Source organism: Dermacentor silvarum, chromosome 1 (assembly GCF_013339745.2).
Source record: "Dermacentor silvarum isolate Dsil-2018 chromosome 1, BIME_Dsil_1.4, whole genome shotgun sequence".
Lineage (NCBI taxonomy): Eukaryota > Metazoa > Arthropoda > Arachnida > Ixodida > Ixodidae > Dermacentor > Dermacentor silvarum.
The window spans coordinates 242,011,222-242,028,592 of record NC_051154.1 but is presented as its reverse complement, the minus strand read 5'-3'; the positions used below and the strand labels follow the sequence as shown (position 1 = coordinate 242,028,592).

The window sequence follows — 17,371 nt, the reverse complement described above, 5'->3', positions numbered from 1 at the left end:
GCCTCCGGAACTGCTCATTGTGAAGCGAAGAGAGCGAAAGAAAGGCAAGCAGGTCAGCTAGACGCGCGTCCAGTTTAGGGAGGAGGGGGTTGGGGGAGGAGTGGGCAGTTAAGGGGATAAAAAAAGAGAGCACTGGCTGAGCGGACAGCACTTGGAATTACCCACGAGGCAACCGTGAATCTTCGCAAGTGTTGCTTGCACCACTCTCGAATGCGATCACTTTGATCTATAGCAGCGATCGGAAGGTCGCACTACACGTGAAACTTTACGAGGTTTTCTGATGATTGTACGATAGCGCACTCGTAAATAATGGCAGGCGAATAGTACCAAACGCTGGGGACATCGCCTTGCCTTTCTGGAAAGGTTATATCAAGGCATAAGTGGAAGGCTCTTGGCTATGGGAGTGACCAAGGATTTAGAAGTGTCACGATGGGCCAGAGGGACCCAGGAGGCCGATCGTCTAATGTCCCTCTCGCGGAAACAGGAACTTCTTTTACAGGGAAAGTCAACGGTAGAGCTAGGCATGGTGCTATAAGCGACACATTCTCAAAAATTGTACACATTTCAGTGTGTAACAGTTTTCAGGGGAACACTTTTCAAAGAGTTTGAGTTTCTTTGGTCTTTTATTCCACCTTCTTTGCACCGCGTACTTGCATGCCCTATAATAAGGCAACTAGTTCAACCTGTAAAATGCATGGGCCCTAAGCATTACGTTGCTCTGGGGCCATGGATCCTTGTGCTGCACGCGTCACGGCATGCCTGCCGGAAGATTACTAAAAGTGCGCATTTAAGTAGCAGCGACGAATAACGGCAGCATTTGACAGTAGAGACGTTTGAAGCTCTGACCACCCTTCACCGACTGTAAATGTATTACGTATACAGGGGTCCAATTGTGAAAATCCTAACCAAACTACTTTCATAGCTCACATCGTTTCTATCGGCAGTGTTCTGCATCGCGTGGTGCTGTTAATTGTCCAAAAGGGCGACCCTCTAGTCAATGGAGCACTCCCACCTTGCGTCATCTTTAATCTTGTTTTAACCTCGGTGAGCGTTCGGTGACAAGCGCGTGCAAAAAGGCGACGATGAGGTGGAGGAATCTCCGGCGTGCTCTTGCAAGGCTAGTTGTGTCTCAAGCTAACCACATCCTCCCCCTTGCCTCCTTTAAGCTCTACGACTTACTATATACTTGTCAAAACAGCGAAGAGGGTGCAAACTTTCCGCTTTGACATTGAAGTACCCATCGCTGATGTAAATAAAAAAAGAAGAAGAAATTTAATGGTGATTTAGCAGTAATTGCGAGAGAAGTGCGTTAGCACTACGTTGTGCCTCTGAGATCCCGAATCCATGATTTAAATTCCGTTCACCGCATTGCAAAGTGTCGTTTATTCATTGCCATATAAAGCAAGCAGCCAATGAAGCCAGAGAAAGCATGGGAGGAATTAGCTGTGGTTGAAATTGAAATGTAGAAAATACCAAAGAAAAAAAAAACTTAAAACCCCTCCCCTACCGGGAACAGGGGTGCACGCTAAGCTTGTCCGAGCCCAGGGGAGGGGTTGGTTAGTTTTTTGAACGTTTGAGACACATTAAGGAGAGATGGTTGCTGGTGGATGAGAAACGGTGGATTCGTCCGGCGAGCTCGCGCACGTTCATGGGCCCGCTCCCGTTGTCCTTCTTTGAAGGCTGCCTCCTCTTCGGCGGAGCGCACCAAGCGCGGCCTACCCATAGCGCAGCTGGCCTTGAACTGGCGAGAAACGGCGCGCGCGGAGCGAGAGAATCACCCCCCCCCCCCACCCATTTCCCTTCTGCGGAGGGAGGGAGCGCTTGTGATTGCCTGGGAGAGTGGCGTGATCCGGCGTGCCACTTGCGGGAGCGGAGGGTTTCCGGCGCGCCAGCTGCGGGTGAGGAGGATTTTAGCGTACGACGACAGCCACACCGACGGCACGAGTCAGAGGATATAAGCTTCGCTGGAAAATGGAATGAACGTGGACGAAAAGGTATTTTCCGCCAGTGCGAGCCGAACCCGAACCCACAACCCCCGCATTACGCGTGCGTTGCACTACGGCCCGTATATATTGATCACTCCGTATTATATATATATATATATATATATAATCCAGCTCAAGGACTAGAACTATGTTAACTGCAATAGGTGATTTTTCAAAATTCCGTAGAACTTAAAAATGATATAAATCATTTTTAAGTTGATCCTACGGAATTTTGATTAAAGGCCTACAGAATTTTGAAAAATCACCTATTGCAGTTAACATAATTCTAGTCCTTGAGCTGGATTATTCAGAGAGGCGGACATATTATTCGCATGAGAAACCAAAACACATATTATACTAATTAACAAAAATCCCAAATTAACTTTTTAATTAATTACTTTACAGCAGATTGCAATTTACAAATTTTGGCCAATGAGTTTGCAAGGTGTATCCATTTGGAATGAATTTCCAGAATCACCCCTCATAATGGGCAAGGCGGGCGGAGGCGCTTCACTTCCGCCCACCGAGCCCTTTTATTTTCGTGATATTTTTTTACTAACAACACTTTCATCTCATTAGCAAAGCGTTAGCATGCTTGATGCGTCAAAGTAATTATCCGGCGAAATTGTTAAATCTGCACTGTTCAGCAAAATGTCACCAGCACTAATATAATTGCTGCCTTCGGTACTACACACGGACACAAAACTGCAACAACATTCATGCATTCATGCCATGTCATGCATATACTGATACATATCCAATTAAGGAAACGACTACGACGGCATTATGGCGGCGTGACATACATGCCATACATGCCATGTCTTGCCATGTGAATGTTATGTCATGCATATCCGGATATATATCCAGTTAAAAAAACAACCCCAACGGCATCACGACGGCATCACGACGGCATAGAGGCTAGATAGACTCAAAGTGCCCAAAGTATAAGGCAAAGAATGGTAATCGCATTAACAACTACTACTGCTGCTACTACTAACTACTACTACTACTTTCTTTTCATTTATTTTATTCTAAAAACCCATTTGGGCACTATATAGGGTAGGGGTTAGTGAATAATTGATACTAAGAAAGTGCGAACAAACGTATGTGTAAGCCAAAATGGGTTTACTATTACTACTACTACAACAACCACTACAACAACAACAAATCCGGTCAGCGGAACCGGTCAAAAACGGACCGCGCGACGTTCTTCTCCTATAGCGAAGACGGACCCATAAACGTACCTCCAACGATGGCGCGTCGATAAGCTTGGCCTCGCCCGCCTCAGTGGCCAGCGCTCGGCTGCAGTGGGGCACTTCGGAGTCGTCCGACTCCTCCGTGAGCACCGAGTCTCTCCAGCGTGTGAGGCCGACGTCGTCGTCTCCTAAGCCGCCCGTGAGCATGACGCTATTGAAGCACGAGCGCACCGCGGCTGTTGAGCCGCGCCTCGTGAATCCGTTCAGCACGTCATCGTCCAGCGTCGAGCAGCTGTTGTCCGAAGACCTGAGGGCCGCCGTGAGCGCGCCCACGGACTTGTGGCGCCGGCAGTGAGCAGCACCCGCCGCAGGCTCGTCAGCAGCGGCATCACCACGCGACGGCTTGTCCTCGTGTGAGGTGCCGTTGTACAAGTCACCAAACACACTTCCGTCGGTCACCACGTCGAAGTCACAGTGTCCCGCCAGGTCGCGTACCGTAGTGCCGTCTTGAGGCTCGATCTGGCCCTTATTGCGCAGTCTGGGCCTGGGCAGCGGACAGCCGAGCTGGGGCTTCGCGTCGAGAGGCGACGATTTGGGCGGCAGCGGGGTCGAGTCGTTCAGTTCGCTCGAGTCGTGCGAGGACGAGGAAGCCCGCGGAATCTTGGTCGTCCACGAAGGATCGTAGCCTCCATTCTTCGGCGCGATGTCGGAGTCGCCCGCCGCCCGGCAGCAGTGATTCAACTGGTCCCGGCTTGCCTGAAACGAACGCCCACCAAGCCCACGGTGTCAACACGGCAAAGACGAGCGGAAATTCAAGTGAGGCAATCGTGAAACCGTGCAACGAAAGAGCGAAAGCCAAGACAGCGGAACGGGTGTACTCCTATACACTATACGACGACGTCCAACCTGCGGCAACACGAGTCGGAAGACGTGTTGGCTAATGCTATACTCCTTTATATACCTAGAGGCGCGAGCATCGCTCGTCAATACTATATAAAGAAGAGCAGTTGGTCACAATATAGTTGTCAGGTTTTCCGCGGATTCACCATTCAGCGGTACTTTCAGTGTTAGAGAAATGCCACAAGCAACGCAAAACACACTGACAATGTCCTGAGAATGTCCTGGCTATCAATAAAGGGCCGGTGAAACGATCGGGAAGCGGTATATAGAGTGAGCTATGGTGAGCTGGAGACAGCGTTTTCGGCAATTGTTTACGTTGCTAGAGTTGACATTGAGCGATAAGGAGGCGCCGCTTACAATGTCCAAGTGCGAGGTTACGAAAGACGTCGTTGTGTGTGCTGGTGTTACTTTAACAGGGGCGACAAAGGTTACGTCCCAAGCCACAACGACCCGATATAAAGGTAAGCTTAAAGAAAAAAACTCATTACTGTGCGGCGCTCTGTGACCCTACTCTGCTAGTCACGAAATGCACATGCTTGCCGAACAACGCAAATCTAAAAGTATAGGAATAAGAGTTCAAAGCGACAATCAGCAACGTGTTGACTATTCTGGCGAAACCGAGAAAAATAAGCAAAAAGAAACTAGTTAATTTAACTGTACGTCATCAAGTCCCTGCTGTGTATGAGAAATACACACTACTGGATAGCCAATCAAAAATAAACTAGCTTACACAGCCGGTGTTCTCCTAAACACAGAAATCTCAGCGTCCACGGCCTTTTTATTCTTTTTCATGTAGCCTCCAGTGAAATACGTGCTAGCTATTGAGCGGCAAAAAAATGGTTTAAACGCTCATCCGCTCAGATGTGATGAAATCTCCAGGGCCTCTTGCGATGCAATTGCCTGTGCACTTACCGTAGCTGTAAGCTTCCACGGCCTGCAAAACGTTGTTTAAAGTTCACCGTAAGTCGTTTGTTTTTCTTGACAGGCAAGCTTCTCTAGAGCTCATGAAGCTTCGCAACGAAAGAACGAAAGCCAATACAGCGGAAACGGGTCTACACCCTATGCTATACGACAACGTTGCACACGCAGTTGTTTTTTTTTTTTTTTGCAGGAGCTGTTAACCAATTTGATTAAAAACAAACCTGCTTCGTGCTCGCTCGTAGAAAACTGAGACCGGCCTGTCAAACTAAAGAGTAGAAATTTAATAAGTACGGATGTTCTGATACAATTTGCTTTAAATGTTGCAGGAGTTTCGTAGCCTTCGACGGCGAACACTTCAAGGCGCTATATAAAATATGCTTTGCAGCGTGAACGTTTTTCAAGGCCTGGTTTCCGCTGCTCGCTTACTCTGAAATGACAGAGACGATCACACGAAGAAATCTACAAACGACTTCTCAAAATTACTGCAGTAATTTTTGTCGCCTGCTGGTGTTACAGATAACAAAATTTATATATATATATATATATATATATATATATCATTCTTGGCACGAAACTTAACGGTTCTACCGATAACAATCAAAACTGGTTTTTATTATGCCATGTTTGTAAATGGCGATCACCATTTTTAAACGTGGCAAAATTAAAACTTGAGCTCGGATAATAAAACAACCTCGATATTGTTTTATAATAACGGTTTAGTATGTTATAGTGCAAGGCGTATAGTGCAGTATAGTGCACTGCAGTATAAGTGCAGTATAGTGTAGTATAATACGCTTTGGAATTATGCATTAGTATATAGCGTAGCACAGCGGCGATAATATACTGTACTATAATACACTATGTTAAAGCATAATTCTTCAAACTGTAGGATGTGTGCGGCTGCAGTTGCATTCATTGGCGCATTATATCTGACATTTAAATTCAGTAAGGTTGCAGGTTGCAGCGCTTCCACAAGCCCGCAGGAGACCTATATACGAGGTTGCCATAGCAAGCACTTATTCACTTTTTCAGCTCCATACAACACAGCCAGTCATTATTCGTCAGCTATTCTTGCGTAGCTTGAAGGAATAACTGTCTCCAAGATGGACTATTGCGCCACGTGGCGTATTTCATAGAAGTCATATGGGACATCGGTACCATTAAGAAGTGAGATTGCGGCTACACTGACTTCGCTGTTGTTTAGAATGGGTATAGTTGATGTACAGTGAAGCTGATGCTCCCCAGTTGAAAGCGTGGAGCGCCCTTTAGCAATAATGGTGTCCATATCGAAAAGCAGAACATTAATTTTGGTGAGTGGCGCTTGGGAAACAACTATCGCAATACACGAAGGAAACGCAGTAAACGAACAGTACTCTCGTCCTGTGTTGTGTTTGCTTCGTGTATTGTGACACTCTTTGCACACACTTTCTCGCATCCCAACTCGCCAAAATTAAATGCAGCCAACTAGAATTTTTTCATATGTTGTTGAAACTGAAAAGCAGAAGAGGACTCCCTGTGACCGACACTTATTCCCTCAATAAATTTGTAGTGAATATTTTACCAGAAAGCTCGCATACACTTCCATTTGCTTATTGCAGCTGTCATTTGCTTTAGCCAAATATACTACTTACCGACAAGTCATTATTTTGCTCGGGCTGCTGCCTGTAGACGGTAAGAGTCACCAAGCCGGACGCAGCCCTCAGTATCTCTAAAGCTTGCTGCAAAAGATATTAATAATAAAAAAAGAAAACTTCCACACTCACAACAAATGACATCCTGAGTAATTGCGCTTGGTGTAACACGGCGCACGACAAAAAGTCAAGCTCACCAACGAAGACTTGCCAGCTCCTACTGCGACAGTCACCCTCGCACCTACATCAACTGCATGCGTTCGTTCAAGTCGGTTGTCGAACCCCCCCCCCCCCCCCACACACACACACACACACACACACACACACACACACACACACACACACACACACACACACACACACACACACACACACACACACACACACACACACACACACACACACACACACACACACACACACACACACACACACACACACACACACCACCACACACACACACACACACACACACACACACACACACACACACACACACACACACACACACACACACACACACACACACACACACACACACACACACAGAGAGAGAGAGAGAGAGACGTTCACGGTTGGAAGGGCCAAGAGAAAGAGGACTTCACCCGAGCCCTGGATAATGCGTGACATGCTAATACTAGGGACGACCGGATCGCATGTGATCCACTGGCATCTAGCTAAACTCTGGCGCATGTGTAAATAACGTCTTTATACCAACCGCAGTGCTCTTGCCGAGTAGGCGGATACCATTGACTTTGAGGATGACGTCGCCCGTTCGGAGGCGACCGCAGAGCTGCGCCGGCTGTCCTGGGTAAAGTTCGTGGACCCGCACAGAGCCAGTCTCAGCGGGACCGCCGCAATCCTTCAGTATGCCAAGGCCCAGGCCGCCGCCCGGAGCCTTGCGCAGCGCCACCGTGAACACCTTGGCTGCGCAGGCCGTAGCCATCATGCCCATCTATTAACATCGCAGCGCGAACACTTTGACGCGGCGCTATGCACTGATAGTCCCGACGATGTCCAAAAGTAAGCAACAATGACAAGCCAGAACGTATCTGTTGGGCTACTAGGTCTCCTCTGGTTGGTAAGCGGCGCCAGAGAGCACGAAGGACAAAAAGAGACAGCAGTTAGACGATCACAAGGCGCCTTGCGATGGAAACGTGGTTCACTGAGTCACAATTATCAGTGCTAATTCATAGCGTCACAATTAGCTTTACTAACATTAATAGGTGAGTTTCTAGAATCCCGATCGCATATATACAGAGTGTTGCATCTTTGTTTACCTGAAGAGATTTTCTTAGGAACTAACGTGCCCTAGATAGCGCGATTCCGCTTTTGCAGAGCGGGGTTTTATGGACAGGCAGACGTAACTTGCACGACAGATTACAATCAGTTAGATAATTACCAAGAAACCGCTAATCAAAACTCAATTACTGCGTTTACAGCTCACATTTCTGTAGTAGAATTTAAATGTCTATGCTATTTCGCTATCAATCACGAGGTACATTTCAAAGATCCCCCCGTTATGGTTTCAAAAATAGCACTGTCTTATTTTTATCGCGAAAGCCTTCCACAGGAATCATAGGTTCCGTGCACGTATGTCCTCCGCGTATAGATGCGGTTGTTCTTTTGCACTCACCCATATTTACCAGCTCTCTTTATGAGTGGTGGCGCGAACTTCAGACTCCGTGCTCTTTCCACAAAGGTATAAATTGCATTCGCACATAGTATCTGGGCATACCATGCAAATCACGCGTGGTATGCCAAGCATTCATTGACACATGTGGTATGAATGCACAGCTGCTCGTCGGGCACAGACACCCACATATATTTAGAGAGAGCGGTCTCCGTACTAATGTCAGTGCGCAGTGCTTGTGCGTGTAGGTCAGTCATAGAGTTTCTCACTATAACACCTAGAGGGTAATCTGGCGCCACCGTCAATGGGAGTTTCTTAAAGGGCGCTGTACCGTCATGGGAATGACAGGACATGTGTCTGCGAGCCTTGTGTTGGCTGGTGTTGTACGAGGTTTCGTCTAAAACGTGGATATCGCTACACAAATAATGCGTTCTTCAAATAAATCTGCATAAAAGGCTTTCATTCACCCATATACATCTCTTAATAAAGTTTACTCACCTACAATGCAGAATCAACCGAAGAAAAGGAAGAACAGACGACAAGTTGTTCCAAAGCGAACGAGAATCTTTTCTGTCCTCCTACTTTAGCGGCCAGCTGATACTTTTTACGTTTCATATAATTGTACGTCCAATAATAAGTCCTCAAAATTAAACAAAACATGTCTTTGTGTAATAATAAAGCTAAAAGAGCTTTTTTTACGTGCTGTTTCAGCAGGAAATGAATCATTGTGACAGACGGAACTGTGCTAGCCAGGCGCATCTTCAAGGCGTCCTGGCTCTCCAAGAACGATGCCAATCCGAATCCACAATATACCGGCATTCCCTTGCATACCACAGCGCAGCAGCGCCACATTTCCCTCTAGGTTTTATAGTGTGAAACTATGCACTAGAGGGAAATCTGGCGCTGCTGCGCTGTGGCATGCACGGGAGCGCTGCGGCGGACTAGAGTTACTGTATATACAGGAACTCTACGGCGGGAGCATATACAGGAGCATATATAGAGTTCCTGTATAGGGAGCATACACAGGAACTCTACGGCCGACGTCGTGACAGCGCCCCCTACCGAATGCTGGATGCCTGCCGTATGGTCACGTCGCCTGTCGTATGGTCACGCTCTTGTCTACTCGCGCGCGGCTGCTTGATGCCATTGCGCCACCTTGGCTACGATCGCAGATGGTCTGATCTTTCAAGTGCGCTAGTTTCTTGGTCTCATTGCCACATAAAAAGTATGTGATCCTAAATATTATTCTGGAACAAAATATGTATACCAAAACGGTCTACAGGTCTTTTATCCCTTGAGCGCCAACCGCGCTGGGACCTGGCGCAAAACTTCTTGGGCGGTATCCGACAACCCAGCGCAAGCGGTCACAAGCTGACGACGCCGGGCGCCGTAGGTGACCATGGAGGAAGAAACCTTTTTTTTTTTTTTTTTTTTTTTTTTTTTCATTACCGCGGTCACGCGCGCGCCGCTCCGACCGCGAGGAACCACGGCCGCCTAAAGTTCCTATATAAGAAAAGTACCACCATCTACTCTTTCCTCCGCCGCTTCCTCTCCTAAAGCGCTTGCTTTTTTCTTTACTTTTTGCTTGCGAAAGCCAAGTCGACGGTGGCGCACTAGAAAGTCCACGTTGAAGCTTTCAGGCCGGGCGCGCGCCGCCGCCGCCGCCGGCGACTGCGACTGCGCAGAGGACTTTCAACATGGCTCTGAGGCGGAAAAAAAGAAAATATAAAGAAGTGAAAAGCGCGCGCTATCATCGTCCAATCGGAGATACAGGAGAGAGAGCAGCGGCGTTTATCAAAGAATGGCGGTACTTTTCTTGTATAGGGACATTACGGCCGCCTGGATCGGCGCCCGCGGCGATCCAGGCGGCCGTGGAGGGACAACAATAGTTCCTTGCGGCGCCGCAAGGGGCGCTGCGCCAACGTTCGCCACGCAACGTTTAGGTTTTGATTTATCCTACATGCGAAATGGACAAATGATGCAACAGGAGGTCCCTGGACTGATTGTGCTACTAGCGGACAATTGTGCTACGACATTGTGCTACTAGCGGACAATAAAAAAGATTTACAGATACTTGCGAATATCTGTGGGAATGCAGCGACAAATCTAGGCCTTAAGTTTAGCACAGAGAAATCAGGAATTATGATCTCTGATGAACACACGAGTAACTTCGTGGTGCCAATTCAACAGCAAGTAATACCCATAGTGAAGCAATATAAGTACCTCGGCGTACACATAAACGAAGGAAAGAATTACTCAAGCAACCACCAAGATAATCTGAAAATAAAGGGGAAGCGGAATGCAGCAATAATGAAACACAGAGCACTGTGGGGCCACAATAAGTATGAGGTGGTGCGTGGAATCTGGAAAGGAGTAATGGTGCCAGCGCTAACATTCGCAAATGCCATTATATGCTTAAAATCGGATATATTGGCGGGTCTGGAAGTTAACCAAAGATCAGTAGGCCAGTTGGCTTTGGGAGCCCACGGTAATACCACAAATGAGGCAGTGCAGGGTGACATGGGTTGGGCCTCTTTTGAAGTCAGAGAAGCACAGAGCAAAATTAGTTTTGAAGAAAGGCTCAGGAACATGGATTAAAATAAATGGCCGGTTAAAGTGCACAAGTATCTCTACATGAAAAGCGTGGACACAGAATGGAGGAAGAGGTCAAGAAAGTTGACAACCAAGTACAGGATAATCGAAACGGTAAATAGACAACCAGGAGCCATCAGAAAGAAAGTGAGAGAAATATAGACCGTGAATTGGATGCAAAGAATGGAAACAAAAAGGACAATGGAGATTTACAAGAATTAGAAGAAAGAAATTAGAAGGAAAAATCTGTACGATAACACAAAGGGCAGTGCCTTGCTATTTGAGGCTCGAGCCGGTTGCCTAAGGACGAAAACATATCGGAACAAATATTCGGAACTAGATGAGACATGTGTATGCTGCAGTAAAGATCCAGAAACCACTCAGCACATCCTGATGGAATGCGACGGGATCCACCCAGCGAGAACCGTAGGTAACGTGAAACTCCCAGAAGTGCTTGGGTTTAAAGTGGAAGGAAACAAACAGATCAGCCGTAGAGATCAGCAAGAGACGATTAGAGTACTGGTGGAAAAAAAGCAGGGAAAAGATGGATACGACCTGATCTCTTAAAATCACAGGCAGCGGTACAAGGTAAATTTTTGAAAAAGAAAAATAATGAGAGGTATACAAAAATGCTAGATAAAGAACATGTATAGTATACCTGATTATATCAAGCAGGCTAGGTGACTATTTGTCGCCGCCCCGTTTCAAAGGGGATGCCAATAAATCATCATCATCATCACCACCCGCGATAGCACATGTGAAGCTACGCGTCTCCTCCTCACCCAACGTGACACGACAAGTTCTTGCGCTGGCGCCGGCCCATAGTTTCACCTCCTGTTATTCTTTCTCCATGGCCTAATGCGTTTTGGACACGCGCACGCCTCGGGGCAACAACAAACAATCAATAAAATAATAAAAAAAGGCCCTAGGGCCTTCACATTTTGATGTAAGACGCCTTATATTGCCCCTGTAAATATGTGTTCCCAGCAGCGCATTCGTGTTTAAAGGTGAAGCTGACTTTGAGGGGATCGATGTAAGCTTGGTCTTTATAAGCTGGCTTTCCCACGTTGTGAATTTGAGTGAAACCTACTCATAAAGAAAAATGCGATGCGAACGGGGCCCGATAACGCTATCGCGTTCCACACTTAAAGGCGAATTAAACGTCCTCCAATTGTTTCTTCCTGTTTTAGGTCAGCAAGTGCTGTGCAAACTGCCTGAACTTTTCTAATATGTACAATTATTCGCTCATAGCGCTTCAAAGCTGGAAAAAGCATGTAAGCCAGCACTTTTTACCTTGTTTGTTACTATGTAGAAGTACTATGTACGGGATGTACGTTTTTTCCTTAACATTGTAGAAAAAAAAAAAACATTTTGCACTTACCGCAGCTCCGTTCTTGCTCAAATGTTTCAGAAGGATCGCATTTTTCTTTCACCTGGATCATTAAAAGGAACGCTTGGCGTTGTTACTTGCCTAGTTTGTTAAGAACTGCGAATTTGTGTTCGTCTGCACTTCTCAGATACACACATCCGAGCAATTATTGGAATCAAATCTCCAAGGCTTTTTTCCCCTGTATTTCAAACACCGGAAGTGACATGACAGGCATGTTTCAGATATTGCCAACTGCGAGGAGCGCAGACGAACACAAATAAGCAGATTTTTTTTTTCTTGACAAACCTGGCAAGTAATTGCAGAACGTTTCGTATGTGTAAATAATGTGTAAAGTACACTGGCTATATCACTTCCGCTATCTGCAATAAGGCAGAGCATGGCCTTAGGGATTCGATTTCAATAATTGCTCGGGGGTGCATCTGGGAGGCGCAGACGAATACAAATTCGTAGTTTTTTCTTAGCAAACTCGACAAGTAACAACGCCATGTGTTGCAATGAACGACCGGGGCTTAAAAATGTGGCCTTTCTGCAAAATATTAGCAAGAACGGAGCTGCGGTAAGCGCAAAATCTTTTTTTTTTTTTTTTTTTTTTTTTTTTTTTTTTTTACGATAATATGTGTTCCATATGGCTAATCTAAGCTTCGCCGCAATACAGATATGCATTGTTAGTGAGATCACTTAGCCCGAAAAATAGTACCGGCTAACGGATGGCCTGATGAGCTGAGATTATGATAAAGCGGATGGCGCGGGATGTCAGGTGCGGTCCGTGGATTGGGCTGCCAGGGCGTGCCGGGGTACGGTGGCTAAGCGGGGGAGGGGGGTTCACGTACAAGATCAGCTGTCCGCGATTCTCACTTTTCACAACAATACACTGTGCACACTTGACTACATTGCACAAAGTTGATGCGGCAAAACTATATAAACTCCTTACTGCGACATCTCTTTTGTTAAGGTCTTGTTGTTATAGTTGTTGCCTATCGAACATTTCGCCGGCTACACAGCACCTTCGCCTACTTTTTTTTTTCTTTCTTTTCCTGCAGCATGTTTAAGACAGTGAAATAATCGTAAAATGCTTGCCGAATGCTCCGCAGTATGCACACTAGAAGCTCGCAACCGACAACCACGAAACATGAGTCAGGACTTCGAGGGGGGGGAAAAAAAAGAAAAAATTCGCACGACGTCTTCACGTTCGCATTGACGGCAGCCGCCCGTCGCACCCTCGCGACAAAAGACGCCACCAGGGAAAAGCGCGGCGCTGCATGTTTCAGAAAAGGCCTGGACGAAGACAGAGGGGAGATCATACAGCGCTGGGGGACTACGTGTTTTCGTGGACTAAAGGTTTATTTCTCGAGCCCCTCGTTTCCCTTAACCGTTCTCGCACCAGCCGAGGTCCGCCATTCGACAAACTTCTTTAAGCCAGCTACCCGCCGCATGGTCGCTCTCCGCGGACGTGCGAACAAACCACGCTTTGTCGAGCAATTAAATTGTTTGTACTTTGTTCATCGCTCAGAATTCAAATAAAAATTACCGCGCTTTTATATAGACATCCACACGCACTAAAAATAGCACAGGAATGTGCACACACGTGCGTATAGTTCCACAGCTATTCAGTTGCCTTTCCGTCTAGGTCGACCTCCTCCAGCTGTGGCGCTTTATGATATATGGCTTCGTTAATCGATCATTTGTGTATGTCTCGTCTCTACCGCGTGACGGCATTTGGAGCGCGTGCATGTGAAAAAATGCCCTTTGTTAATTGTAAACATTACAGAAAAATATAGTTGAGCTGAGTGACACTTTTTTTGGTTATGAAACCACGAGCTTGTTACAATTTTTTTTTTTCTTCAGTAAACTCGCATATGAAGGGCCCCGAACTGAAATAAGGAAACATTCTTGAGCAATTGATGAAATGCTGCTCGATTTATTTAGATCAATGGTCACACGTGAGCGACAAAAATTGTGCTCTTTTGCACTTAGACATTCATCCTGAACAGGTTTTCAGTTATGTTGAAACGCAGCTCTCATATTATTAGAGCGCTTCAACCTGCAGCGTTATCGCTCTGTCGACGTCAACATTACCGACTCAGCATTGTGCAAATTGGGGGCGGTCTAGTTTCTTGGCACCGGACATGCGCAGGTTGCGACTGGTTGTCTCAGCAACCGTGATGGCCGAGAGGTAACGCTGTCCTGAACTGGTCTTGGTGCTTGTGTATATGCTACACGGCTACCGATCAGCTTTTATCAATTTCTCCATCCGCTATTCTCCTCATACGATGAGCGGAGGTGCTCTTCAGGACACACGCATGACGGCTGCCATTATCTGCCGTGTTGTCCACCTTATTGGCTCCTAGTAGGTTACGTTCTTTTTTCATTATTATTATGAATATTTTTATTATTAGTGCCAGTAAATGCAAACATTTAGGAAAGCATTTTGCGTGCTTTTTTCACGATTGCGAAACGTTATATGGAAGGGTGCTAGTATTATTATTTTTTTCCTGTCCTTGATTGCTGCATTGCAAAGTTTTCGCGGAAGGAAGAAAGTGATCAAGACGCCGGGCACGAGCCCATACCGTGGATTTGCAATGTCAAGAAAATATTGCGACTGCGGATAGTTGCCATTTTGGCTTGCTGATTGTCTCACGTAACATCCCCATGCGCATTACGGTCAAGTCCTTCCGTTCGTCCGCGTCATTCTGACGTTGCGATGAACCGCCATATACTATATATGCAGAGATTCGCCATGATAATTTGGTGCACGATAAGCATGCCAGAGTATGCTATTGAGCAGCCATGTAATGGCGGCTGAGAGGCAAGTGTATCGCCGCACTTTTGACGTTGTTATAGGCCGTGGATATATGTTTATCAAGTCGTGCTTTTAGCATTTGCATGGAGGAAGGACGGAAACCCAGGAGAGTCCCCGGCCGGCACGGACGCATTGGAGAAAGTCTGGCGGAAATCACGTGCTGTTTTTCGCAAAGGAGCACTGGGACGGGTACCTCAAATGTCAACGTTGCCATAGCAACCACGCTCCTGAAGCTTTCGCTGCTGCTATCGGCCTCTGAAAAGTGAGATAAAATTTTTCCGGCGGTGTCTTTCTCGCGGCACCTTTTGTTCGCGAGAAAAGCTGACTTTGGAGTATGGTGTGTAAGCTTGAAAATTGTGCTTTGGGTCTGTGAGTGTGAGTGTAATTAGCCAGCAACAGATACACTCAAGCAATCACGGTGCGGGTCTCCGTCGTCTTCTTCAATGTGCCACGGAAAAACACAGGAGTGCGTCTGCTTCACTAAAACTGCTATAGAAGTTTCGTAGGCTTTGCTAAGACGCGCGTCAGCAGCACACACTTCCGGCGGGTCGAAACAACGCAAGTTCAAAGGTCGCGCCATCTGCTCCGGGGAGCTGGAGAACCCCTTGATTGGAGGCGCAGAGGGAGATGGCACACCAACATGGCTGCACTTCCGGCTTCAAAGACGTGACGTCAGGGCCTCTCCTGCTTTGTTTCTTTCTTCCATGAGCATTTGTAATGTTCCAGGTATAGTGTTGATATTTGTCTTTTAAGCAACGATACATTTTAAAAAAATAGCGTTTACCTGACATAAAAATTTTCAATATTATAAGGCGGTTGTGACTTTACATTTAGTCCGTAAGCGTTTCATTTCGTTCATTCGTTTAGTATAAGCAAAAATAGGCAAGACGTCAACGTTGTGCTGTGCTACCAAAGTGAATAGTGAGCTTGCGGTTACCCAATGGTACCATGATGTTCGCGTCATACCTACGTCACTCTACAAGAAAAATGACTGAACCTCCAGAAAATTATACAGAAGCTTCTACAAGTTCTCGTTTGATGATAACGGTTTCTCTCTTTCCCCCTCTGCGTGTATTTGCATGTGGTTAGGTCCTGACAACTACACTGAACATGTAAGTGATAAGTGACGCCTTTCGGGAAGCTGACCGTGTGCAAAATTTCAAAGCGTGATCAGTATCACGACCTCAAGGCGTCGAAGGCAACGTTCAGCGCCGAATAGTAGCGACGCAAAATGGTCATGTGACAAACGGCGAAAGGTAACAGCTTATTCTTTGCTCTGTTGGTAGCAGGCGCCGTTTTTTTTTTCCTGTTTTGTTCTCATTTTTGCGAACAGATTATCAAAAAAAAAATTGTCTACGACAAAAAGCGCAATTCGGCCTCTTCCGGTGGAATGCCGGAAAAAGCCGACATTACGCGGCATGCACGATAAAATGAAAAGTTCAGTTAGCCAACTATAACAAAGCTAAAAAGAATTAACTGTTTGCTTATTAATCTTAGGGCACATATTGCGAGTGTGGAATTGAAGCCGGGTAATAATGAAAAACTATTCACTTGCCATAAAAACCAAGACTACTGTGCCACATTGCTGAGCTCGAGGTCGCGGCTTCGATCCCGGCCGCGGCGGCGACATTTAGATGGGAGCGACACGCTAAAACGCTCTTGCGCTCATATTTGCGTTCCCGTTAAAGAACCCAAGGTGGTCAAATTCAATCCGCAGTCCCCCAGTACGCGACGTGCTTCACAACAAGATCGTGGTTGGTTTTGGCACGTAAAACAGCAGAATTTAACTACAATTTTTGAGACTATACCACCATCAGTTACGAGGTATCCATCTCCTATATTTGCCACGAACTCCAATACACGTTACTGTAAAAAGTCTTTTTTTACAAAGACTCCCCCGCGCAGTAGGGCAACTAACTGGAACGCCAGTGGCTTTGTCTGGCAGGTGTTGGAACGGATATAGTGTACGATACACATACGAGGCTCACGCAAGTGGGTTCCGTGATTTATCGTTAAAACCTCTTCTCGCACAGTATTCGCGCGCGCTATTGGTTCACTGGTTATCGGAACTCGGAATCCTTCTGAAACACTACGTAGCTCGCAAGGACACGTCCACACAAGACAGAAGCTGCTTACATATTCACGTGCTGTCGCTCTCCTTCAAAAAGGTGACCTGGAGGGGCGCGAAAGCCGAGTCGACTGAATGACTTCGTACCGACTGTTCATAACCGGAGCAGCTGCGCGACACGCCTGACGTGGCCACCGCCGGCACGCTGCTGAATCCAGTACGTGACACACCGCGTGCACCTCGTACTGGATACAG

At 46.6% G+C, this 17,371-nt stretch overlaps 1 protein-coding gene across 2 annotated transcripts in view; it reads right to left on the bottom strand.

The window, feature by feature from the left end:
* Positions 1 to 17,371, bottom strand: part of LOC119437006 (uncharacterized) — a 48,275-nt gene that overhangs the window by 16,563 nt on the left and 14,341 nt on the right. For both annotated transcript variants that reach the window (XM_037704067.2, XM_037704065.2), the window contains exons 3-5: positions 7,352 to 7,560; positions 6,634 to 6,720; positions 3,230 to 3,937 (exon numbers count right to left, since the gene is read on the bottom strand). In XM_037704067.2, coding sequence (XP_037559995.1) covers positions 3,230 to 3,937; positions 6,634 to 6,720; positions 7,352 to 7,560 — 1,004 coding nt within the window. The remainder of the gene's footprint in view (positions 1 to 3,229; positions 3,938 to 6,633; positions 6,721 to 7,351; positions 7,561 to 17,371) is intronic.